Genomic DNA, 24249 nt, shown 5'->3' with positions numbered 1-24249 from the left:
GGATTCTTAAAGAAAAACTAACAGGTCTGTGAGAGCCGGAATTCTTACTGGTTGGTAGGTGATCAAATACTTATTGCATGCAATACAATGCAAATTAATTACTTATAAATCATACAATATGATTTTCTGGAATTTTGTTTTAGATTCCATCTCTCACAGTTGAAATGTACCTATGATGAAAATTACAGGCCTCTACATGCTTTGTAAGTAGGAAACACTGCCGATTTTGCAGGTTAACAAATACTTGTTCTCCCCACTGTATATTAACCTCCCACGAACATCTGGGCCAGAAGCTGTACTTTCTTGTTACAAAAATCATGGGGATCCAATAATTGTGAATTTATATTTAATTATATGATGAAAAATGGTCTCAATCCTTTCTGATCAGTGTTTAACAGTCAGAAAGGACCTGATAGGTGTGAAACAACATCGTTATTGTTCCACCTTGTCTTTAACACGTCAAAGGGGAGTTTATGACACATTGTGTTCAAATATTCAGTTAATTTAGACTGGGAGTTCCTGAGGAGACTCTGCAATGAAGGGACATATTCTCAATGTTTCCTCTCTGATGTTCTATACCAGTATTAATACTTCTCTTTATGCTTCTTTAAAATGGGATGAATTTAAATGGAGATGGATTGAATCAGAGGTTGATTGTTTAATCCTGTTAAAGATGTTCAAATTAAAAACGTATCTGACAGCAAAGTGTTTCCTGGTTGCTGCTGTGCATTTCCTGTTTATGTTCACCACATTAACCACAAGCCTACAGTCAGTGACTGGGACCTTCTGACTGAAACATATATCATAATGTAGAATTATTTCAAGCCATGTCCAAGAATCTGTTATCATTAGTAAATATAGTCTATTGTATAGTTACTTTCAGTCCATGAATCCAACCTTACAATGACTTATTTCAAACTTAAATGTTTTTCAGCATGTAGTTTCAATCTCACTGAATGTCACTAGTGTCTCCCTCAAGATTGTCTCAACCACATACTGACCCACATCTCAATGAATAGGTTGTTTCACTGGCAAAAGTTAACAATATTGCTATATTGCACAAGATCCCCTAAGACCTTTTGAAGACTATGAAGCTTAATTCAGTTCTGTGCATTTATATTGAGAAACACTGGGCTATGTTAACATAAGATAATAAAATATACTAGTGATGGAATTGAATTGAGCCAGTGTGCCGTCTGGCTACCTTCAAATCAAATTCAATTTGTCACGTGCCGAATGCAACAGGTGGACAGGTAGACCTTACAAATTTACAACATCGCCACCTGTCATGTAACCTGGGACCTGACCTGGGACCTGTTGCAGTGTCAGGTCTACGACTACATGCTGGCCTTAACCCAGGATCAGCCGCCGTCAGAGCCATGGCCGTCATCTTCTGGGTACTGGGAGTCTCCATATTCAGTGCCAAGTGCACCAACAGTATCAAGAACAAAAAGTCCAAGGCCAAAGTAATGATCATCTCCAGAATGATCTTCATCCTGGCTGTAATCCTGGTGCTCGTTCCTGTCTCCTGGACGGCCAGCACCATTTGGGGGAGTTGGGGGTCTCGCTCTACATCTGCTGGGAGGCTGCGGCCCTGCTCCTGATAATGGGGGTCATACTGTGGAGCTCCTACCCTCTAGTGATATTGAAGTCAGGTTTCTGGGAGCGTTTGGATAGATAGTCTCCCTAGTGCCCTGTGTTGTCTATATAGTAGTTTTTTATGTACCCCCCAGTGGGGTCAAATGGTCACTTCCATCTCCTACATCCTAGGAACTCTAGGAGTGATGAGGTTCATCTTTGGGACCAGGTGCTGTAACTGCATCAAGAGTAAAAGGACCAGGATCAAAGTCAAGTTTATCAGTGGAACATTCTTTATCCTGGCTGGTATCCTCCAGCTCATCACTCTCTTCTTTGTGTACCATTACATGATACAGAATATCCCATACCTGCTGGATCATTTTGGGTGTTTTGGGTTACTTGGCTGAATTCAGTAGGTGGTCTGCCTCCATGCTCCTGATAGGGGGGACTATACTCTGCTTCTGCATCTTCAAGAGGAACCAGCCAGACTCAATGACGACTCAGTCAACCTCCCGCTAACAGCTCTGTCTTCAACAGGTCATAGAGGAGTTATGTCACATTGTGGTGGGACCATAGTATGGTGCAGGTGCTGCTACTGCTTTAAGAAAGACATTCCCAACTTAACACACTTAAATTCCATCACTAGTATCTATTTACGATATCTTGTTGCCATAGCCCAGTGTTTCTCAACATAAGTGCACAGAATTGAAATGAGCTTCATAGTCTTAAAGAAGTCATAAGTCAGCATGTGCAACATTGCCATAATGCTTACATCTGCCAGGTCAGCAACAAAACAGTTGGGGTAGAAATAGGTTGGACTAGAAACTCACTAGTCCTCTAGAAACTAACAACCACAGATTTCACCACATCTGTACAGATTGTGTTTCCATGGCAGCAGATGACGTCAAGCACCCCTTAGCTTGCTTCTGATTGGCCGGCCTCTCTAGTCTCACAGAAGAACTCTGCAACAATCGTCTGTGACAAAAGAACGTTGAACAATCTGCTGTTCTAGAACTTCACCTGCAAAGACTGAAGCTGAAGGCCTGTAGAATCCAGGATCTTCTCTGGAAGTAGAACATCTCCACTGTTCTGGATTCTCTTTGTTAAGTCACATCCTCGTTCTTCCAGGAAATGCAGGTGCAGTAGAGAGAGATGCACCCAAGGAGCCATCATCTTGATGGGCATGGAGATGGATGGATTGTCTCCATAGTGCCCTGTGCTTTGTTTACATCGGGAGTGATGGACTTTCCACAGTACAGAGGCCAGTCTGGTTCAGCCTCTATGAATAGCATTAACATATACACGGACACAGTGACTGAGTTCATCAGGAAGTGTATAGTGGATGTTGTGCACACTGTGACTATGAAAACCTACCCAAACAGAAAACTATGGATAAATGGCAGCATTCGCGCAAAACTGAAAGCAAAACCACTGCATTTAACCACGGCAAGGTGACTGGGAAAAAAATACAAACATTGCATTTATGTCGTCTGTAAGGCAATCAAACAGGCAAACGTCAGTACAGAGACAAAGTGGTGTCGCAATTCAACAGCTCAGACACAAGACTTACGTGGCAGGGACTACAGACAATCACGGATTACAAAGGGAAAACCAGCCACGTCGCAGAGACCGACGTCTTGTTCTCGGACAAGCTAAACCTTCTTCACCAGCTTCACCAAAGTAGCCTGCTCCCGAGGACTGTGGGTTCTCGTTGTCCGTGGCCAACGTGAGTAAGACATTTAAGCATGTTAACCCTCGCATGGCCGCGTCCCCAGAGCATGCGCAGGCCAACTAGCTGGAGTGTTACCGGACATATTCAATCTCTCCTTATCCCATTCTGCAGTCCCCACTTTCTTCATGATTTCCACCATTGTTCCTGTACCCAGGGAAGCAAAGCTAATTGAACTAAATGACCATCATCCCGTAGCACTCACTTCTGTCATCATGAAGATCATATGATCTCTATCTTACCTGACAGCATAGACCCACTTCAATTTGCATACCGCCCAAATAGATCCACAGACGACGCAATCACCATCGTACTGCACACTGCCCTACCCAATCTGGACAAGAGGAATAACTATGTAAGAATGCTGTTCATTGACTACAGCTCAGCCTAAAACACCATAGTAACCTTAAAGCTCATCATTAAGCTTGGGGCCCTGGTTCTGAACCCCGCCCTGTGCAACTGGGTCCTGGACTTCCTGACGGGCTGCCCCCAGGTGGTGAAGGTAAGAAACAACACCTCTATTATGGTGATCCTCAACACAGGGGCCCCACAATGATGCATGCTTTGCCCTCTCCTGTACTTCCTGTTCACCCATGACTGCGTAGCCATGCACACCTCCAACACAATCATCAACTTTGCAGACAACACAACAGTAGTTGGCCTGATTACCAACAATGACAACACAGCCTACAGGGAGGAGGTGAGGGAACTCAGTGTGGTGTCAGGAAAACAACCTCTCACTCAACGTCAACAAAATGATCGTGGACTTCAGGAAACAGCAGAGGGAGCACGCCCCCATCCACATCGATGGGACTGCAGTGGAGAAGGTGCAAAGCTTCAAGTTCCACGGCGTACACATCACTGACAATCTGAAAAAGTCCACCCACACAGACAGTGTGGTGAAGAAGGCCTAATATCTTTAAACCTACTATGGCCTATTTATTGCCTTACCTCCTCACGCCATTTGCACACACTGTATATAGACATTATTTTTTCTATTAACTCTGTGTTGTGTTTTGTGTCGCACTGCTTCGCTTTCTCTTGGCCAGGTCTCAGTTGTAAATGAGAACTCGTTCTCAGCTAGCCTACCTGGTTAAATGTTAAAACTGAAATACATTTAAAAAAACAATCCCTGCAGCGGTTTCGTTCACCAATCCGTCTGTTGTCAGGTGGTAAATGACTAAGTAAGTATTGGTGCTGTTTGAAGCCTTTCATCTGGGCTGTTTAGAAATGTGAATGAACATATAAACCCACACAGATGAAGTCCAAGGAACAGGTGAGACCGGTTCAGGTGTACACAGGTGCTGTACCTCCCTCTTCTTCCCTGGCGACATGCAGCGCTCCACACTCCATTACATTTAAACCATATTCCAATAGAATTGCTGTTCTTTTTCAAATTTGCTGCCTTCGTACTTCAATTAACTTAGAGTTTAGAATTGAACCAGCAACATGATTCAGTGTTTTTAAAAACATTCATATTTGTAGTTTAAGAACATATAACAAAGCTATATGTCCATGACTGCAGATATGTAAGACACTCCTTCCTGTTAACCCTTTATAACAACAGTGAACAGTTCTTTCCTCATCTCTGGACTGTGTAAATATGATGTATGTGGAACCTGTTTTACAGCATGGCTGGAATGCAGACAGATAGTGAAGAGAAGAGAGATGCTGTAGCTGTGTACCAAATGCTACCCTATTCCCTATATAGTGCACTACTTTCGACCAAGGCTCTGGATGGAGTGCACTATGTAGGGAATAGGGTGCCATTTGGTATGTAGATACAGGGCGTATCATCCAGCACAGTCAAATCAAGTACAATATTATTTGACACATGCTTTGTAATCAACAGGTGTAGAACAGGTGTAGAGCAACAGGTGTAGAGCAGGTGTAGAGCAACAGGTGTAGAGCAACAGGTGTAGAGCAACAGGTGTAGAGCAACAGGTGTAGAGCAACAGGTGTAGAGCAACAGGTGTAGAGCAACAGGTGTAGAGCAACAGGTGTAGAGCAACAGGTGTAGAGCAACAGGTGTAGAGCAACAGGTGTAGAGCAACAGTGAAGATACGGAACGTTCCCAAAAATGCAGAGCGAAAAATAGTCTAAAAAAATGACAAAAAGATGAAATACACAGTGAACCAGTACCGAGTCGATGCGCAGTTTGGTTGATCAGTTTGGATGATCAGTTTGGATGATCAGTTTGGTTGATCAGTTTGGATGATCAGTTTGGATGATCAGTTTGGTTGATCAGTTTGGTTGATGAGTTTGGTTGATCAGTTTGGTTAATTGCCATGTGGAATGTAGATACCGGGTGTGGCATCCAGCTCAATCAAATCAGATTGTATTTGTCACATGCTTCACAAACAACAATGCAGAGAGAAATGGTTTAGTAGAAAAATTGAAAAATAATAACACAAGGAATAAATACACAATGATAACGTGGCTATTTACACGGGGTACCAGTACTGAGTCCATGTGCAGGTATCATGGTGATCATGTGACCACATACACAATGATAACGTGGCTATTTACACGGGGTACCAGTACTGAGTCCATGTGCAGGTATCATGGTGATCATGTGACCACATACACAATGATAACGTGGCTATTTACACGGGGTACCAGTACTGAGTCCATGTGCAGGTATCATGGTGATCATGTGACCACATACACAATGATAACGTGGCTATATACACAGGGTACCACTACTGAGTCCATGTGCAGGTATCATGGTGATCATGTGACCACATACACAATGATAACGTGGCTATTTACACGGGGTACCAGTACTGAGTCCATGTGCAGGTATCATGGTGATCATGTGATCACATACACAATGATAACGTGGCTATTTACACGGGGTACCAGTACTGAGTCCATGTGCAGGTATCATGGTGATCATGTGACCACATACACAATGATAACGTGGCTATTTACACAGGGTACCAGTACTGAGTCCATGTGCAGGTATCATGGTGATCATGTGACCACATACACAATGATAACGTGGCTATTTACACGGGGTACCAGTACTGAGTCCATGTGCAGGTATCATGGTGATCATGTGACCACATACACAATGATAACGTGGCTATTTACACAGGGTACCAGTACTGAGTCCATGTGCAGGTATCATGGTGATCATGTGACCACATACACAATGATAACGTGGCTATTTACACGGGGTACCAGTACTGAGTCCATGTGCAGGTATCATGGTGATCATGTGACCACATACACAATGATAACGTGGCTATTTACACAGGGTACCAGTACTGAGTCCATGTGCAGGTGTCATGGTGATCATGTGACCACATACACAATGATAACGTGGCTATTTACACGGGGTACCAGTACTGAGTCCATGTGCAGGTATCATGGTGATCATGTGACCACATACACAATGATAACGTGGCTATATACACAGGGTACCACTACTGAGTCCATGTGCAGGTATCATGGTGATCATGTGACCACATACACAATGATAACGTGGCTATTTACACGGGGTACCAGTACTGAGTCCATGTGCAGGTATCATGGTGATCATGTGATCACATACACAATGATAACGTGGCTATTTACACGGGGTACCAGTACTGAGTCCATGTGCAGGTATCATGGTGATCATGTGACCACATACACAATGATAACGTGGCTATTTACACGGGGTACCAGTACTGAGTCCATGTGCAGGTATCATGGTGATCATGTGACCACATACACAATGATAACGTGGCTATTTACACGGGGTACCAGTACTGAGTCCATGTGCAGGTATCATGGTGATCATGTGACCACATACACAATGATAACGTGGCTATTTACACAGGGTACCAGTACTGAGTCCATGTGCAGGTATCATGGTGATCATGTGACCACATACACAATGATAACGTGGCTATTTACACGGGGTACCAGTACTGAGTCCATGTGCAGGTATCATGGTGATCATGTGACCACATACACAATGATAACGTGGCTATTTACACGGGGTACCAGTACTGAGTCCATGTGCAGGTATCATGGTGATCATGTGACCACATACACACTGTGTGCCTTTGGGTTCAGTTTGGTTCATCAGTAAAAAGGTAAAACCAAGAACTGCTCTGTCTGTTACTCCCCTGTCTGTTATTCCCCTGTCTGTTACTCCCCTGTCTGTTATTCCCCTGTCTGTTACTCCCTGTCTGTTATTCCCCTGTCTGTTACTCCCCTGTCTGTTACTCCTCTGTCTGTTACTCCTCTGTCTGTTATTCCTCTGTCTGTTACTCCCCTGTCTGTTATTCCTCTGTCTGTTATTCCCCTGTCTGTTACTCCTCTGTCTGTTACTCCTCTGTGTTATTCCTCTGTCTGTTACTCCCCTGTCTGTTATTCCTCTGTCTGTTACTCCCCTGTCTGTTATTCCTCTGTCTGTTACTCCCCTGTCTGTTATTCCTCTGTCTGTTACTCCCCTGTCTGTTATTCCTCTGTCTGTTACTCCCCTGTCTGTTACTCCTCTGTCTGTTACTCCTCTGTCTGTTACTCCTCTGTCTGTTATTCCTCTGTCTGTTACTCCCCTGTCTGTTACTCCTCTGTCTGTTACTCCCCTGTCTGTTACTCCCCTGTCTGTTACTCCTCTGTCTGTTACTCCTCTGTCTGTTACTCCTCTGTCTGTTACTCCTCTGTCTGTTACTCCTCTGTCTGTTACTCCCTGTCTGTTACTACCCTGTCTGTTATTCCTCTGTCTGTTACTCCCCTGTCTGTTACTCCCCTGTCTGTTACTACCCTGTCTGTTACTCCTCTGTCTGTTACTCCTCTGTCTGTTACTCCTCTGTCTGTTACTCCTCTGTCTGTTACTCCCCTGTCTGTTACTCCCCTGTCTGTTACTACCCTGTCTGTTACTCCTCTGTCTGTTACTCCTCTGTCTGTTACTCCCCTGTCTGTTACTCCTCTGTCTGTTACTCCCCTGTCTGTTACTCCTCTGTCTGTTACTACCCTGTCTGTTACTCCTCTGTCTGTTACTCCCCTGTCTGTTACTCCCCTGTCTGTTACTACCCTGTCTGTTATTCCTCTGTCTGTTACTCCTCTGTCTATTACTCCCCTGTCTGTTACTACCCTGTCTGTTACTCCTCTGTCTATTACTCCCCTGTCTGTTACTCCCCTGTCTGTTACTCCTCTGTCTGTTACTCCCCTGTCTGTTACTCCTCTGTCTGTTACTCCTCTGTCTGTTACTCCCCTGTCTGTTACTCCTCTGTCTGTTACTCCTCTGTCTGTTACTCCCTGTCTGTTACTCCTCTGTCTATTACTCCCCTGTCTGTTACTCCTCTGTCTGTTACTCCCCTGTCTGTTACTACCCTGTCTGTTATTCCTCTGTCTGTTACTCCTCTGTCTGTTACTCTCCTGTCTGTTACTCCTCTGTCTGTTACTACCCTGTCTGTTACTACCCTGTCTGTTATTCCTCTGTCTGTTACTCCTCTGTCTGTTACTCTCCTGTCTGTTACTCCCCTGTCTTTTACCCTGTCTATAACTACCCCTTTCTGCTCTCTGTTCATCTGTCTTTGCAGGAGATTTTAATCGTAATTTTTGCTAAACAATAAGACAAACATCTGCATTTGTAAAGCACTACTCTTCACCTCAAATGACTTCACATATCCTAGAGTTCTATTTTAACAACTCTAACACAATGGTACATTATGTGACTGCATTGGGCAGGACAAAAAAGCTTTCATTGAGGGGAGTGGCGGCTATGCTTGGTGTTTAATCTAATGAAATGAAAAATAAGCAATCTGATTTTTAAAACCAAAATAATATTTCTAAATAGGATGGGGTGAGAAGCTAAATTTAATAAATGTCATCTCTTGTTCCATGGCACTGGTGCTCACGTGGGCCTACAGGTCTTTACACATAACATTTACACTTCTGTACAAAATACTAGCCTCCTGTCAGTTGTATTGTGGCCTATGTGTGAGACACATTCTCAAAAACATCTGCCGTAGATATGGCATGACAGAAGGACTGAATAGTTTGGAGGAGCACGTCTTGAGTGCTGATCTTGGGTCAGTTTAGCATTTTCCCAACCAATGGTTAAGGTTAGGATTGGGTTGAGGGAAGACTAAAACAGGTTTTATTATATCTTTAGCCCAACTCAAAATGAGAATTTGACATTTTCATCACTTCTCTACAACATTGCTGTATAGTTATGATGTTATAATTGTCCCTTTTTGACAATTATTGGTTAATTCTAGGTTGAATCTCATCATTCCACATTGCTACACAATGCTGTTTGATGAGTTTGAACTAATCAGAGTTTTTAACACATTTGGATCGAAACCACATCCTGCACCACATCTGTGTTAATAGGATTTATGTTTCCATGACAACATATTTAAGTGACATCACAACATTGAGCAGTTATAGAGGTCTTCTGAATGGCTCAGCTCTCCAATCTTACATAAGACCTCAGCAACGAGCTTCAGAGTAAACAAATCTGCTGAGCGAGACGAAGTCAAGGAGACAGCATTTTGATGGGCATGGATATCATAGAAATGGTGGAGGTCGTGGGCATCGCCCTGGGAGTCATAGGATTAATACTGACCATCGTGGTCTGTGCTCTCCCCACCTGGATAGTGCCAACCATCATACAGGCGAATGTTGCCACCACAGAGGTGGTCTTGTACGGCCTGTGGATGAGCTGTGTGGCCCAAGGCACGGGACAGACACAGTGTGAGGTGTACAACTCCATGAGGTATTTGCACCACTTTCTGCAGCCTGCCAGAGCCATGATCCTCAGTGCCATCATCCTGGGGGTTCTGGGGGTCATGTTCTCCATTGTCGGAGCCAAGTGCACCAACTGCATCAAAGACAAAACATCTCAGGCCAAGTTGATAATTATCGCTGGAATACTTTTCATTGGTGCCGGAATTCTTATCCTCATCACTGTTTCCTTGGTAGCAATATTTATCATCATCGACTTCCACATGTGGATCGAAGGAAAGCCTGAGCTGGGGGCCTCGCTGTACTTCGGCTGGGTGGCGGCTGCCCTGCTCCTGATTGGAGGGGTCATACTGGGCATCACTGTGGGAGTGTTTGGATGGATGATGGGAATCTTTGGATGGATAGTCTCCCTAGTGTCCTGTGCTCTCTCTATATTGCTCCCATTCCGTTTTTATCCTGAGCCCCTCTATAGGGACATATGGATGGTTCTGATGACAATCACTTCCATCTTCACCATCCTGGGATCTCTAGGAGTGATGGGCTCCATCTTTGGGACCAGGTGCTGTAACTGCATCAAGAGTAACAGGATCAAGGCCAGGTTCATCGTTGGAACATTCTTCATCCTGGCTGGTATCCTGCAGCTCACCACTGTGTTTTTGGTTGACCATTACTTAAGAACGGATGTCCACCTGCAGCTCAACCCATTTGTCCTGTTTACCCATAATGACCTGGTTATTTTAGCTGAATTCAATAGGTGGTCCTCCTCCATGCTGCTGATAGGAGGGACCATACTCTGCTGCTGCATCTACAAGAGGAACCAGTCAGACTCAACGACAACTCAATCAGCCTCCCGCTAACAGCTCTTTATGTCATATTGTGTTGGGATCGTAGTCTGGTGCAGCTGCTGCTGTTACTGCTTTAACAGAGAGGCTGTACTTTATTTTAATGAAAACAATGGAGAGAATATAATTGTGATTCTATATGTAATTCTATGATAAAACGGCCTCTATCCTTTCTGTTCAGTGTTTAACAGTCAGAAAGGACCTGATAGGTGTGAAACAACATTGTCATTGTTCCACCTTGTCTTTAACACGTCAAAGGGGAGTTTATGAAACATTGTGTTCAAATATTCAGTTAATTTAGACTGGGAGTTCCTGAGGAGACTCTGCAATGAAGGGACATATTCTCACTGTTTCCTCTCTGATGTTCTATACCAGTATTAATACTAAATATGTTCAAATAAAATAATTGTATCTGACTGCAAAACGTTTCCTGGTTGCTGCTGTGCATTTCCTGTTAATGTTCACTACATCACCAACAAGCCTACAATCAGTGACCTGGACCTTCTAACTGAAACCTACAGTATATCAGAGTGTAGAATTATTTCAAACCAAGTCCATGAAATTGTCATTCGTCGATTTAGTCTATTGTTTAGTTAATTTCAGTCCATAAATCCAACCTTACAATTATTTATTTCACACTCAAGCGTTTTTCAGCATGTAGTTTCAATCTATTGATGTGTACTATGAGGCCCAGTCCCTCTATCATTGCCCCTCAGAACAGGCTTTGGGGTGTCGGGTAAAGTTGCCCATAGTTGCTGATCATGAGTCAGTTTAGCATTTTTCAACACTAATGGTTAAGGTTAGGATTGGGTTGAGGGAAGACTAAAACAGGTTTCATTACGTCTTTATCCCAAACTCAGATTGGGAAGCTTTCATTTTCATCACGTATAAACAACATTGTTGTATAGTTATTATATTATAATACATTTTTGGTAATTATTGGTATATTCTAGGTTGGATCTCAACATTCCATATTGATAGACAAGGTTGTTTTATTAGGATTGAAACTGAGTAGAGTTTTTCACCCATTTGGGTCGCAACCACATAAAGCCCCACATACGTGTTAAACACAGAGTTGGCATCACACCCATTTGACACATCAAAGTAGCCCAAGAAGAGTTCCTGAATAACGCCCTGATAATCCACATTAGACGTCAACCGATTATGATTTTTCGATTCTGATACCGATACCGAGGACCAGAAAAAAACAATAATGATTAATCTGCCAATTTGTATATATATTAGTAATAATGACAATTACAGCAATACTGAATGAGCACTTTAATTTTAAATTTTAATATAATATCAGGCTCAAACTTTATTATAATAATATAATGGAGTCTGCAAAAGACCTGAGACTGGGATGGAGATTTGTCTTCCAACAAGACAATGATCCAAAACATAAAGCAAAATCTACAATGGAATGGTTCAAAAATAAACATATCCAGGTGTTAGAATGGCCAAGTCAAAGTCCAGACCTGAATCCAATCGAGAATCTGTGGAAAGAACTGAACACTGCTGTTCACAAATGCTCTCCATCCAACCTCACTGAGCTCGAGCTGTTTTGCAAGGAGGAATGGGAAAAAAAATTCAGTCTCTCGATGTGCAAAACTGATAGAGACATACCCCAAGCGACTTACAGCTGTAATCGCAGCAAAAGGTGGCGCTACAAAGTATTAACTTAAGGGGGCTGAATAATTTTGCAAGCCCAATTTTTCAGTTTTTGATTTGTTAAAAAGTTTGAAATATCCAATAAATGTCGTTCCACTTCATGTTTGTGTCCCACTTGTTGTTGATTCTTCACAAAAAGATACAGTTTTATATCTTTATGTTTGAAGCCTGAAATGTGGCAAAAGGCCGCAAAGTTCAAGGGGGCCGAATACTTTCGCAAGGCACTGTATGTGCTTTTGTCTAGGGTTTTTGTACATCTATGGGGTTTTGGTTTGTCTAGGTAAATATAGGTCTATGGTGGCCTGAATTGGTTCCCAATCAGAGGCAGCTGTTTATCGTTGTCTCTGATTGGGGATCCTATTTAGGTTGCCATTTTACATGTTGGCTTTGTGGGTTATTGTCTATGTGTAGCTTCCTGTCAGCACTCGGTTTATATTCGTGTTGTTATTTAGTGTTCTTTCTTTATTAAAGGAAGTATGTCTTCATATCACGCTGCGCCTTGGTCTCATCAATACGACGAAAGTGACACTGCTTGAGAACATCCCTGTTACTTTCTCGATGTGCCGCGCAGTCTGAATACACAGACCTTCGTCTTGATCGATGTAGGTTTTTCTCAGAAGTTTGAGCCTGATGTGGGCATTTACATGCTGCCTGCTGAACGATCAATGTTCTTCGGGTCACTGTACTCACCTTTCGACCAGAATTGACCATTCTGGCGGAGAAAACTGCACACTCGTGCTGGTAGCTAGCTGGCTATTGAAGTTAACAAGGCAAATTTTAATACATTTCACAAACTGGACACAAAAATTAAGTTATAAAACCAAGAAAAGTATTTTATAATATACTTCCTCTCTCCTGTAAATTGAAAAAAATCTTTTGAATTGAATAATATGAAATAAATGCTCGACTATCACTTTTCACTCTTAATCTCTATCCAATAATGTCACCAAGACTCTCAACACAGAACCCCCATAATGCTCTGTGGCACAATCCCAATACAACTCACGAGGTTCATTCTCTGATACTAATTCTATGATTGGATGGAAAACATGTCTATTCACACAGCAACAGTTTTTGATTGAATGGATGAATTCCTCCGGAAGTGGTCATAATGACCATTTATGTCTATGGAACCGTGTGAGGCCTTACGAGCCTCCTAGGTTTTGTATTGAAGTCAATGTAGCCAGAGGAGGATGGAAGCTAGCTGTCCTCCGGCTACACCATGGTGCTACCCCAGACAGAGCAGATGAAATTACTGTAGACCTTCATTGCAAAACAGTGTATTTTAATAAATGATTTGGTGACATATAAATATATTTAAACAGTTGTATCTAAAAAGGATAACTTTCTTAATGTTTCACTATTTCCATTTTTATGACATTTCACTGAGGAGGATGGTCCTCCCCTTCCTAATCTGAAGAGCCTCCACTGTGTTCAATGTTATAATATTGTAAGGGACCAGACAGGTGTTAAAGCAACATAGTTATTGTTCCACCTTGTCTTTAACACGTCAAAGGGGAGTTTATGAAACATTGTGTTCAAATATTCAGTTAATTTAGACTGGGAGTTCCTGAGGAGACTCTGCAATGAAGGGACATATTATCACTCTTTCCTCTCTGATGTCCTATACCAGTATTAATACTTCTCTTTATGTTTCTTTAAAATGGGATGAATTTAAGAAGAATTGAATCAGAGGTTGATTGTTTAATCCTGTTAAAGATGTTCAAATTAAAAACGTATCTGACAGCAAAGTGTTTCCTGGTTGCTGCTGTGCATTTCCTGTTCATGTTAACCACGTTAATCACAAGCCTACAGTCAGTTACAGGGACCTTCTGAACAAAATCATAGTGTGTAATTATTTCAACCATGTTTATGAAACTGTTATCATTCGTCAATTTAGTCTATTGTATAGTTAATTTCAGTCCATGGATCGAACCTTAAATGATTTGTTTCACACTCAAGGGTTTTTCAGCATGTAGTTTCAATCTAACTGAATGCCACTAGCATCTCTGTTAAGTGTCAAACACATACCGCCCCACATCTGAACGAAGGCGTTGTTTCCTTTGCAGAAGTTAGCAATATGGTAATATTCCACAAGATCCACTAAGACTTTTTGAAGACTATGAAGCTTAATTCAGTTCTGTGCATTTATATTGAGAAACACTGGGCTATGTTAACATAAGATAATAAAATATACTAGTGATGGAATTGAATTGAGCCAATGTGCAGTCTGGCTACCATCAAATCAAATTCAATTTGTCACGTGCCGAATGCAACAGGTGGACAGGTAGACCTTACAAATTTACAACATCGCCACCTGTCATGTAACCTGGGACCTGACCTGGGACCTGTTGCAGTGTCAGGTCTATGACTACATGCTGGCCTTAACCCAGGATCAGCCGCCGTCAGAGCCATGGCCATCATCTTCTGGGTACTGGGAGTCTCCATATTCAGTGCCAAGTGCACCAACAGTATCAAGAACAAAAAGTCCAAGGCCAAAGTAATGATCAACTCCAGAATGATCTTCATCCTGGCTGTAATCATGGTGCTCGTTCCTGTCTCCTGGATGGCCAGCACCATTTGGGGGAGTTAGGGGTCTCGCTCTACATCTGCTGGGAGGCAGCGGCCCTGCTCCTGGTTATGGGGGTCGTACTGTGCAGCTCCTGCCCACCTAGTGAGATTAAGCCATGTTTCTGGGAGCCTTTGGATGGATGGTCTCCCAAGTGCCCTGTGTTGTCTATTTAATAGTTTCTTATGGACACACCAGTGGGGTCATATGGGCTCTGATCACGATCACCTCCATCTCCTACATCCTGGGAACTCTAGGAGTGATGAGGTCCATCTTTGGGACCAGGTGCTGTAACTGCATCAAGAGTAAAAGGACCAGGATCAAAGTCAAGTTTATCAGTGGAACATTCTTTATCCTGGCTGGTATCCTCCAGCTCATCACTCTCTTCTTTGTGTACCATTACATGATACAGAATATCCCATACCTGCTGGATCATTTTGGGTGTTTTGGGTTACTTGGCTGAATTCAGTAGGTGGTCTGCCTCCATGCTCCTGATAGGGGGGACTATACTCTGCTTCTGCATCTACAAGAGGAACCAGCCAGACTCAACGACGACTCAGTCAACCTCCCGCTAACAGCTCTGTCTTCAACAGGTCATAGAGGAGTTATGTCACATTGTGGTGGGACCATAGTATGGTGCAGGTGCTGCTGCTACTGCTTTAAGACATTCCCAAATTAACAACTCCTTTAAATTCCATCACTAGTATCTTATTTGATATTGTGTTACCATAGACCAGTGTTTTTTTTTCGATATAAATGCACAGAATTGAATTAAACATCATAGTCTTCAAAAGATTTCAGGGGATCTTGTGCCATATTGCCATATTGCATAGTTCTGCCAGGGCAACAATAAAACAGCTGGGTTAGAAACAGGCTCGACTAGAAACTCACAACCACAGACTTCACCACATCTGTACAGGTTGTGTTTCCATGGCAGCAGATTATGCCAAGCACCCCTTAGAGGGCTTCTGATTGGCCGGCCTCTCTAGACTCACAGAAGAACTCTGCAACAATCGTCTGTGAGAAAATAATGTTGAACAATCTGCTGTTCTAGAACTTCACCTGCAAAGACTAAAGCTGAAGGCCTGTAGAATCCAGGATCTTCTCTGGAAGTATAACATCTCCACTGTTCTGGATTCTCTTTGCTGAGTTACATCCTCGTTCTTCCAGGAAGTGCAGGTGTAAGAGAGAGAGACACTCGCAGGGAGCCAGCATGTTGAAGGGCATGGAGATCATGGGCATCACCATGGGAGTCATAGGATGGATTGTCTCTATAGTGCCCTGTGCTTTGTTTACATCGGGAGTGATGGACTTTCCACAGTACAGAGAGGTCAGTCTGGTTCAGATCATCACCTACTTCTCCATTATTCTAGGGTTGCTAGGGATGATATTCTCCATCTCAGGAACAAAGTGCACCAACTGTACCCAGAGGAATATGAATAAGTCTATAGCTGAAGTGATTATCTTTGGAGGAATATTCTTCATCCTGGCCGGTCTCATCCACCTGATCTTGATCTTCTTGGTTGCTCTTGACTTGACACAAAACTCGGACCCTGAGAACTTCCTGCGGAGTAATAACCTTACGTTCTCAGCTGAATTTAACAGATGGGCTGCTTCACTGCTTCTGATAGGAGGAACTATACTCTGCTGCTGTTGCTGCTTCATGAAACAAAAACCTGAGTTGAAAACGGACTCTGATTCCCTAAGTCATGTCTTACACAACCTGAATTTATCTTAGCCATTCTACCACTGTAAACAATAGGTTGTAAGCAATACATGCAGTATAGTCATAAGGAATATGATGATATATAATAGCTACACTTAGAAATCAGTTGAATCAGGTGTGTTACTGCCTGGCTGGAATAAAAGCCTACATCCACACTGGTGCTTTTCAGGACTGATGTTGTTCTTTGAATCAGTAAGACTTACTCAAAATGGCCATACAAAAAGTATTGCCATGTGGTGACTCAGTGATGCACAGAATAGACTCCCACTTGAGAGAGAGATGTAAGCATGCTGTCTAAGGGCTGGGGTTGAAGTGGGATGTTTTTATAGGTAAACTGCTTTTCCATTATTATTTACAATAAAATGCAACTCTTATTAAATTGCAACTCTTGTGCTGTGTCCTAACTTCATTTGGTGGAACCTCGTTCTTCTTCCCACCCTGGGGTTGTTTCTGGACAGGGCCAAGGTTGACAACCAGATGTTAGTGGATCAAATGTTAGATTCTATCATCACCCATGTATGCTGGGCATGAGTTGGGGTGGGCATTCAATGTTTTGTGTTCTATGTTTTCTATTTCTCTGTGTTTGTATCCATGTATGCTGGGGTGGATTTAGCAATTGGGGAGCCCATTTTAAAATGCCTTCGAGGCTATACCCTACACTCCAAAACAGACATTTCCCCTGTAAATGAACTGCTATAATAGTCATCGGCCCATAATTTGAAATACGTCTCTCATGTGCATTTTTATTTTATTTTATTTGAAGCAATTATGAAATGTTAACACCCTATAAAGATTTGGGTAAGAAATTTGATTAAAACAACAGTCGGAATCAGTCGGTAAGGGCTGCTTGTCACGCCCTGAGCTTAGAGATCCTTTTTATGTCTCTACGTTGGTTCGCTCAGGACATAAGTTGGGGTGGGCATTCTACGTTTTGTGTTCTATGTTTTCTATTTCTGTGTGTTTGGCCGGGTGTGGTTCTCAATCAGAGGCAGCTGTCTATTGTTGTCTCTGATTGAGAACCATACTTAGGTAGCCTTTTCCCACCTGTGTTTTGTGGGTAGTTATTTTCTGTTTTGTGTGTTTCTGCACGAGACAGAAGTGTTTCGTTTGTGCCGGGTTGTTATTTTTTTGTTCTTGTGTTCAGTTTTATAAAAAATCATGAACACGTACCACGCTGCACCTTGGTCCTCTTCTTCAAACAGCTGTTACAGAACTACCCACCACCAAAGGACCAAGCAGCGTGGCCAGGAGGAGCAGGGATCCTGGGCCCGGGAGAAGACAGAATGGAGGGCATCGTGGACATGGGAGGAGGTGATGGCAGGGGACAAGACCCTGCCATGGAAACAGGCTGAAGTAGCGAGGGAGGAACAACTTCGCTACCAGGAGTCACGGCAACGAAGCAGACACGAAAGGCAGCCCCCCGGGTGGGGCACACGGGGAGTGTGGCAGAGTCAGGATTCAGACCTGAGCCAACTCCCCGTGCTTACCGTAAGGAGCCGAGGATGGAACCAGAGCCAGTCGGGGTGAAATTGGAGGTGAGCGAAGCAGAGACAGTGAAGGAGTTGATGGGGAGATTGGAGGAGAGAGTAATGACAGAGTTGCTGTGTTGGTGCATGAGGCACGACATCTACCCGACGGAGCGTGTCCTCGGTTTTGATGTCACCTGAGTCAGCTCTCCATACTCGTCCAGAGGTGCATGCTAGCCATCTGGTGAAGACTGTGCCAGCCCCACGCACCAGGCCTCCTGTGTGCCTCCCCAGCCCTGCACGTCTTGTGCCAGCTTGGCGCTCCAGACCTCCAGTGCGCCTCCACAGCCCGGTGAGTCCTGTGCCGGCTCTAGGCAAGGTTTCCCCAGTTCACCAGGAGGACCCAGTGCGGCCTGTTCCAGCTCCCTGTGCCGGGCTAGAGTGGGCATTCAGCCTGGAAGAGTGTTGCCAAGGCTATGCACCAGATCTCCAGTGCTCCCCCACAGCCCGGTTTATCCTGTGCCTCCTCCATGGACCAGGCCTCCAGTAGGTCTCCACAGCCTGGTGAGTCCTGTCCGGCGCTGCCAGAGTCGCCGTCCTGTCCGGCGCTGCCAGAGTCGCCGTCCTGTCCGGCGCTGCCAGAGTCGCCGTCCTAGCCATAGAGGCTTTTATTCTCTATTTTGGTTAGGCCAGGGTATGACTAGGGTGGGCATTCTATGTTCATTTTCTATGTTTTGTATTTCTTTGGGTGTGGTTCTCAATCAGAGGCAGCTGTCTATCGTTGTCTCTGATTGAGAACACATGCTTAGGTAGCTTTTCCCACATGGGTTTTGTGGGTAGTTTTCTGTTTTTGTCTTTCTGCACCTGACAGAATTGTTTCGGATTTCGTTCATTCTCTTTGTTATTTTTGTTATTTCAGTGTTCAGTTAATAAATATCATGAACACGTACCACGCTGCACCTTGGTCCTCTCCTTCCAACAGCTGTTACACTGCTTGAGAACTGCGTGCAAAAAAACTTGTTGTTTTCACACCCTTCGTTTCCTCTTTGTGTCTGTCATGCTTCCCAAGGCGTAGTTTACACCTTTACATCTCTTATCGAATGCAGACACCAGCCTGAATGATTTACCACATGTCAACTTCTGCTTCATTCACTTAGAATGCTGGTTTCCTGTGAAAGGCCAAAGTAACTTGATCTCTGTTTATACCAACTTATTTATATTTAAACCTTAACTGTTTCTGTCCACATGTTCAGACATACCTATGACCTCTTCCTCATATTTGATGGTCATTCTGACGTTGGGTTGATCTCCCCAGGCTCCCCATTTTTACCTAGTTCCTATTTGGTGTCTGAGGAATTTACAAGGACAGTTTTGCTCTGCTTTTGTTAGTAAAGCCAATTTCAGTAGAAATTAAACAGTCAGGGATGAACGACATGAAGTGTTTTATTTTTCTAGAACATCCTTTATTACAGTAGGGTCACCCAGGGATCTTATGAAATATACTGAACAGATAGAAACGCAACCATTTCAAATATTTTTCTGAATTACAATTCATATAAGGATATCAGTCAATTTAAATACATTCATGATGTCCTAATCTATGGATTTCACATGACTGGGCAGGGGTGGAGAAATGACCATTCAGTTCTCTGGTGAACAGCTCTGGTGAACATTCTTGCAGTTAGCATGCTAATTGCACCCTCCCTCAACTTGAGACGTCTGTTACATTGTGTTGTGTGACAACTGCACATTTTAGAGTGGCCTTTGTAAGGATCATGTTTAATTAGCTCCTTGATATGCCACACCTGTTAGGTGTTTTGAATTGTCTTGGCAAATGAGACATGCTCACTAACAGGGATGTAAACAAATGTGTGCATAAAATTTGAGAGCCATTCCTTCAAGAATATGAACTCTTCTACTTGATGCTGCTTTGAACTGAGTCATTACTGAACTCTCTCCATGGCCCTGTGTCTACTGGATGCTGATGTGAACTGAGTCGTTACTGAACTCCATGTCCCTGTGTCTACTGGATGCTGCTGTGAACTGAGTCATTACTGAACTCTCTCCATGTCCCTGTGTCTACTGGATGCTGCTGTGAACTGAGTCATTACTGAACTCTCTCCATGTCCCTGTGTCTACTGGATGCTGCTGTGAACTGAGTCATTACTGAACTCTCTCCATGTCCCTGTATCTACTGACCAGGTCAGTAGACCTGGAAGTAACACGTGGTGCTGACATTTAGGCCGAGGTAAGTATAATGTTTTTGTGTGCTCTAAGGCAACGGTGTCTAGATGGATGTTATATTTGTAGTCCTGCAACTAGACCTTTTTTGGAACACACTTTTTTTTATCTCTCAGAGATTTACTGTCAGGGCCCAGGTTTGACAGAATCTGTGCAGAATATCTAGGTGCTGCTGTAGGCCCTCCTGTGGACAGAAGCACCAGATCATCAGCAAACTGTAGACATTTGACTTCAGATTCTAGTAGGGTGAGACCAGGTGCTGCAGACTGTTATACTGCCCTCACCAATTCGTTGATATATATGTTGAAGAGGGTGGGGCTTAAGCTACATCCCTGTCTCAACCTCCAGCCATGTGGAAAGAAATGTGTGTGTTTTTGTTCATTTTAACCACATACTTGTTGTTTGTGTACATGGATTTTATAATGTCCTGTGTTTTTAACCCATCATCACTTTCCATCAATTTGAATAGCAGACCCTCATGCCAAACTGAGTCAAAAACATTTTTGAAATCAACTAAGCTTGAGAAGGCTTTGCCTTTGGTTTGTCAATTAGGGTGTGCATGGTTTATACGTGTTCTGTCATATGGTCATTTGACATTTGCTCAGTACATTGTTTGCACTGAGGAAATGTACTGTTATGTCTGCTGTCATTTTTCTACTTCATTTACTTCACCAGTTAAGAACAAACTCTTATTTACAATGACAGCCTACCAGGGGTCAATTGCCTTGTTCAGGGGAAGAACTTTTTTTTTTTACTTTGTCAGCGCAGGGTATTGCACTGACCTTCCGGTTGCTGGCCCACCGCTCTAACCACTAGGCTACCTGCCAACCCATTAAAGGTTCCTGGTTCCTCTCTAGGTTTCTTCCTAGGTGTTGGCCTTTCTAGGGAGTTTTTCCTAGCCACCGTGCTTCTACACCTGCATTGCTTGCTGTTTGGGGTTTTAGGCTGGGTTTCTGTACAGCACTTTGAGATATCAGCTGATGTACGAAGGGCTATATGAATACATTTGATTTGATAGGTCTGATATGGGGGGCCTATATACTGTATGGTGTGGCCAGGGTTTGCTTGGGGTGGTCTTAGCTGGTTGGAGTGTGGCTGGTAATGCTGTGGTCTTGGTGTAGGTCCTCTTGGCGTGGATTCTCTCGGTGCAGGTCCTTCGGGAGGGGGTCTTGCAGGTCTGAGAGGGTGTCTAGCTAGTCTGGGCAGGGCATCCATTGCTCTGTTGCTCCTTTGTGAGGTGCTGGGGCGACGGTTGAGGGTGACGTCCTTTAGGGTCCTTGTAAAAGTTGTGATTTCTGCCTTGCAGAGGTGGACCTGGTCGTAATGGCTGTTGGAGTGGTCGGCCAGGAAGATTTATCATCATCGACTTCCGCATGCGGATCGAAGGAAAGCCTGAGCTGGGGGCCTCATTGTACTTCGGCTGGGTGGCGGCTGCCCTGCTCCTGATTGGAGGGGTCATACTGGGCGTCACTGTGGGAGTGTTTGGATGGATGATGGGAATCTTTGGATGGATAGTCTCCCTAGTGTCCTGTGCTCTCTCAAGAGAAGCTCCCATTCAGTTATTATCCGGAACCCCAATATAGGAACATTTGGAAGGATCTGATCACGACCTCCATCTCCTCCATCCTGGGAGCTCTAGGAGTGATGGGGTCCATCTTTGGGACCAGGTGCTGTAACTGCATCAAGAGTAACAGGGTCAAGGCCAGGTTCATCGTTGGAACATTCCTCATCCTGGCTGGTATCCTGCAGCTCACCACTGTGTTTTTGGTTGACCATTACTTAAGAACGGATGTCCACCTGAAGCGCTACCCATTCATCCTGTTTACCCAGCATGACCTGGTTATTTTAGCTGAAGTCTGTAGGTGGTCCTCCTCCATGCTGCTGATAGGAGGGACTATACTCTGCTGTTGTATCTACAAGAGGAACCAGCCAGACTCAACAATGACTCAATCAGCCTCCCGCTAACAGCTCTGTCTTCAACAGGTCATATAGGAGTTTATGTCATATTGTGTTGGGATCGTAGTCTGGTGCAGCTGCTGCTGTTACTGCTTTAACAGAGAGGCTGTACTTTCTTTTAATGAAAACAATGGAGAGAATATAATTGTGATTCTATATGTAATTCTATGATAAAACGGCCTCTATCCTTTCTGTTCAGTGTTTAACAGTCAGAAAGGACCTGGTAGGTGTGAAAGCAACATAGTCATTGTTCCACCTTGTCGTTAACACGTCAAAGGGGAGTTTATGACACATTGTGTTCAAATATTCAGTTAATTTAGACTGGGAGTTCCTGAGGAGACTCTGCAATGAAGGGACATATTCTCACTGTTTCCTCTCTGATGTTCTATACCTGTACTGATACTTCTCTTTATGCTTCTTTAAAATGGGATGCATTTAATCAGTAGTTGATTGTTTAATCCTGTTAAAGATGTTCAAATTAAAAACGTATCTGACAGCAAAGTGTTTCCTGGTTGCTGCTGTGCATTTCCTGTTCATGTTAACCACGTTAATCACACACCTACAGTCAGTTACAGGGACCTTCTGAACAAAATCATAGTGTGTAATTATTTCAACCATTTTTATGAAACGGTTGTCATTAGTCTATTGTATAGTTCATTTCAGTCCATGAATCGAACCTTAAAATGATTTGTTTCACACTCAAGAGACGCTCGCAGGGAGCCAGCATGCTGAAGGGCATGGAGATCATGGGCATCACTATGGGAGTCATAGGATGGATTGTCTCTATAGTGCCCTGTGCTTTGTTTACATCGGGAGTGATGGACTTTCCACAGTACAGAGAGGTCAATCTGGTTCAGATCATCACCTACCTCTCCATTATTCTATTCATCCTGGCCGGTCTCATCCACCTGATCTTGATCTTCTTGGTTGTCCTTGACTTGACACAAAACTCGGACCCTGAGAACTTCCTGCGGAGTAATAACCTTACGTTCTCAGCTGAATTTAACAGATGGGCTGCTTCACTGCTTCTGATAGGAGGAACTATACTCTGCTGCTGTTGCTGCTTCATGAAACAAAAACCTGAGTTGAAAACGGACTCTGATTCCCTAAGTCATGTCTTACACAACCTGAATTTATCTTAGCCATTCTACCACTGTAAGCAATAGGTTGTAAGCAATACATGCAGTATAAGGAATATGATGATATATAATAGCTACACTTAGAAATCAGTTGAATCAGGTGTGTTACTGCCTGGCTGGAATAAAAGCCTACATCCACACTGGTGCTTTTCAGGACTGATGTTGTTCTTTGAATCAGTAAGACTTACTCAAAATGGCCATACAAAAAGTATTGCCATGTGGTGACTCAGTGATGCACAGAATAGACTCCCACTTGAGAGAGAGATGTAAGCATGCTGTCTAAGGGCTGGGGTTGAAGTGGGATGTTTTTATAGGTAAACTGCTTTTCCATTATTATTTACAATAAAATGCAACTCTTGTGCTGTGTCCTAACTTCATTTGGTGGAACCTCGTTCTTCTTCCCACCCCGGGGTTGTTTCTGGACAGGGCCACGGTCTTATCATGGTGTAAGTAGTACGCAGGTTATTTGAGTTTATAACCAGATGTTAGTGGGTCAAATGTTAGATTCTATCATCACCCATGTAAGCTAGGTGGATTTAGAGATTTGGGAGCCCATTTCAAAATGTATTTGAGGGGAATCCCTACACTCCAAAACTGACATTTCACCTGTAAATTAACTGATACAATTATTATTAACATCAC

At 43.4% G+C, this 24249-nt stretch overlaps 2 protein-coding genes across 37 annotated transcripts; both read left to right on the top strand.

The window, feature by feature from the left end:
• The first annotated feature begins 2541 nt into the window (after positions 1-2541).
• LOC127930694 (uncharacterized) lies at positions 2542-7494 on the top strand. Of its 35 annotated transcripts, none has more exons than XM_052520568.1 (5): positions 2558-5159; positions 5350-5947; positions 6029-6109; positions 6272-6595; positions 6758-7494. In XM_052520568.1, exons 2-5 carry the CDS (start codon positions 5736-5738, stop codon positions 7389-7391), a joined length of 1251 nt encoding a protein of 416 aa, XP_052376528.1. In that variant the 5' UTR covers positions 2558-5159; positions 5350-5735; the 3' UTR covers positions 7392-7494. The 35 variants fall into 35 exon arrangements, 26 of the variants coding, with proteins under 26 accessions (XP_052376522.1, XP_052376528.1, XP_052376523.1 ...); XM_052520563.1 differs by having other exon boundaries at positions 6029-6352; positions 6434-6595; XM_052520570.1 differs by having other exon boundaries at positions 6029-6514; positions 6758-6838; positions 6920-7494.
• Positions 7495-8043: 549 nt separating this feature from the next.
• Positions 8044-14111, top strand: LOC118384914 (claudin-4-like). Of its 2 annotated transcripts, XR_008138860.1 has the most exons (2): positions 8045-11048; positions 13977-14111. XR_008138860.1 is itself a non-coding variant. In XM_035771618.2 (1 exon), exon 1 carries the CDS (start codon positions 9808-9810, stop codon positions 10852-10854), a length of 1047 nt encoding a protein of 348 aa, XP_035627511.1. In that variant the 5' UTR covers positions 8044-9807; the 3' UTR covers positions 10855-10892. The 2 variants fall into 2 exon arrangements, 1 of the variants encoding a protein (XP_035627511.1); XM_035771618.2 differs by lacking the exon at positions 13977-14111 and having other exon boundaries at positions 8044-10892.
• The last annotated feature ends 10138 nt before the right edge of the window (positions 14112-24249 follow it).

Source organism: Oncorhynchus keta, chromosome 6 (assembly GCF_023373465.1).
Source record: "Oncorhynchus keta strain PuntledgeMale-10-30-2019 chromosome 6, Oket_V2, whole genome shotgun sequence".
Lineage (NCBI taxonomy): Eukaryota > Metazoa > Chordata > Actinopteri > Salmoniformes > Salmonidae > Oncorhynchus > Oncorhynchus keta.
The sequence above is the reverse complement of the archived record's forward strand: the minus strand, read 5'-3'. Positions and strand labels throughout refer to the sequence as shown.

Excerpts from the sequence above, each read along its gene's own strand:
- LOC118384914 (XM_035771618.2), top strand. The coding sequence starts at position 9,808 with ATGGGCATGGATATCATAGAAATGGTGGAGGTCGTGGGCATCGCCCTG.
- LOC127930694 (XM_052520562.1), top strand. The coding sequence starts at position 5,736 with ATGATAACGTGGCTATTTACACGGGGTACCAGTACTGAGTCCATGTGC. Across the intron at positions 5,948-6,028 it reads AGTACTGAGTCCATGTGCAG|GTATCATGGTGATCATGTGA; the intron begins GTATCATGGTGA and ends GTCCATGTGCAG. Across the intron at positions 6,596-6,757 it reads AGTACTGAGTCCATGTGCAG|GTATCATGGTGATCATGTGA; the intron begins GTGTCATGGTGA and ends GTCCATGTGCAG.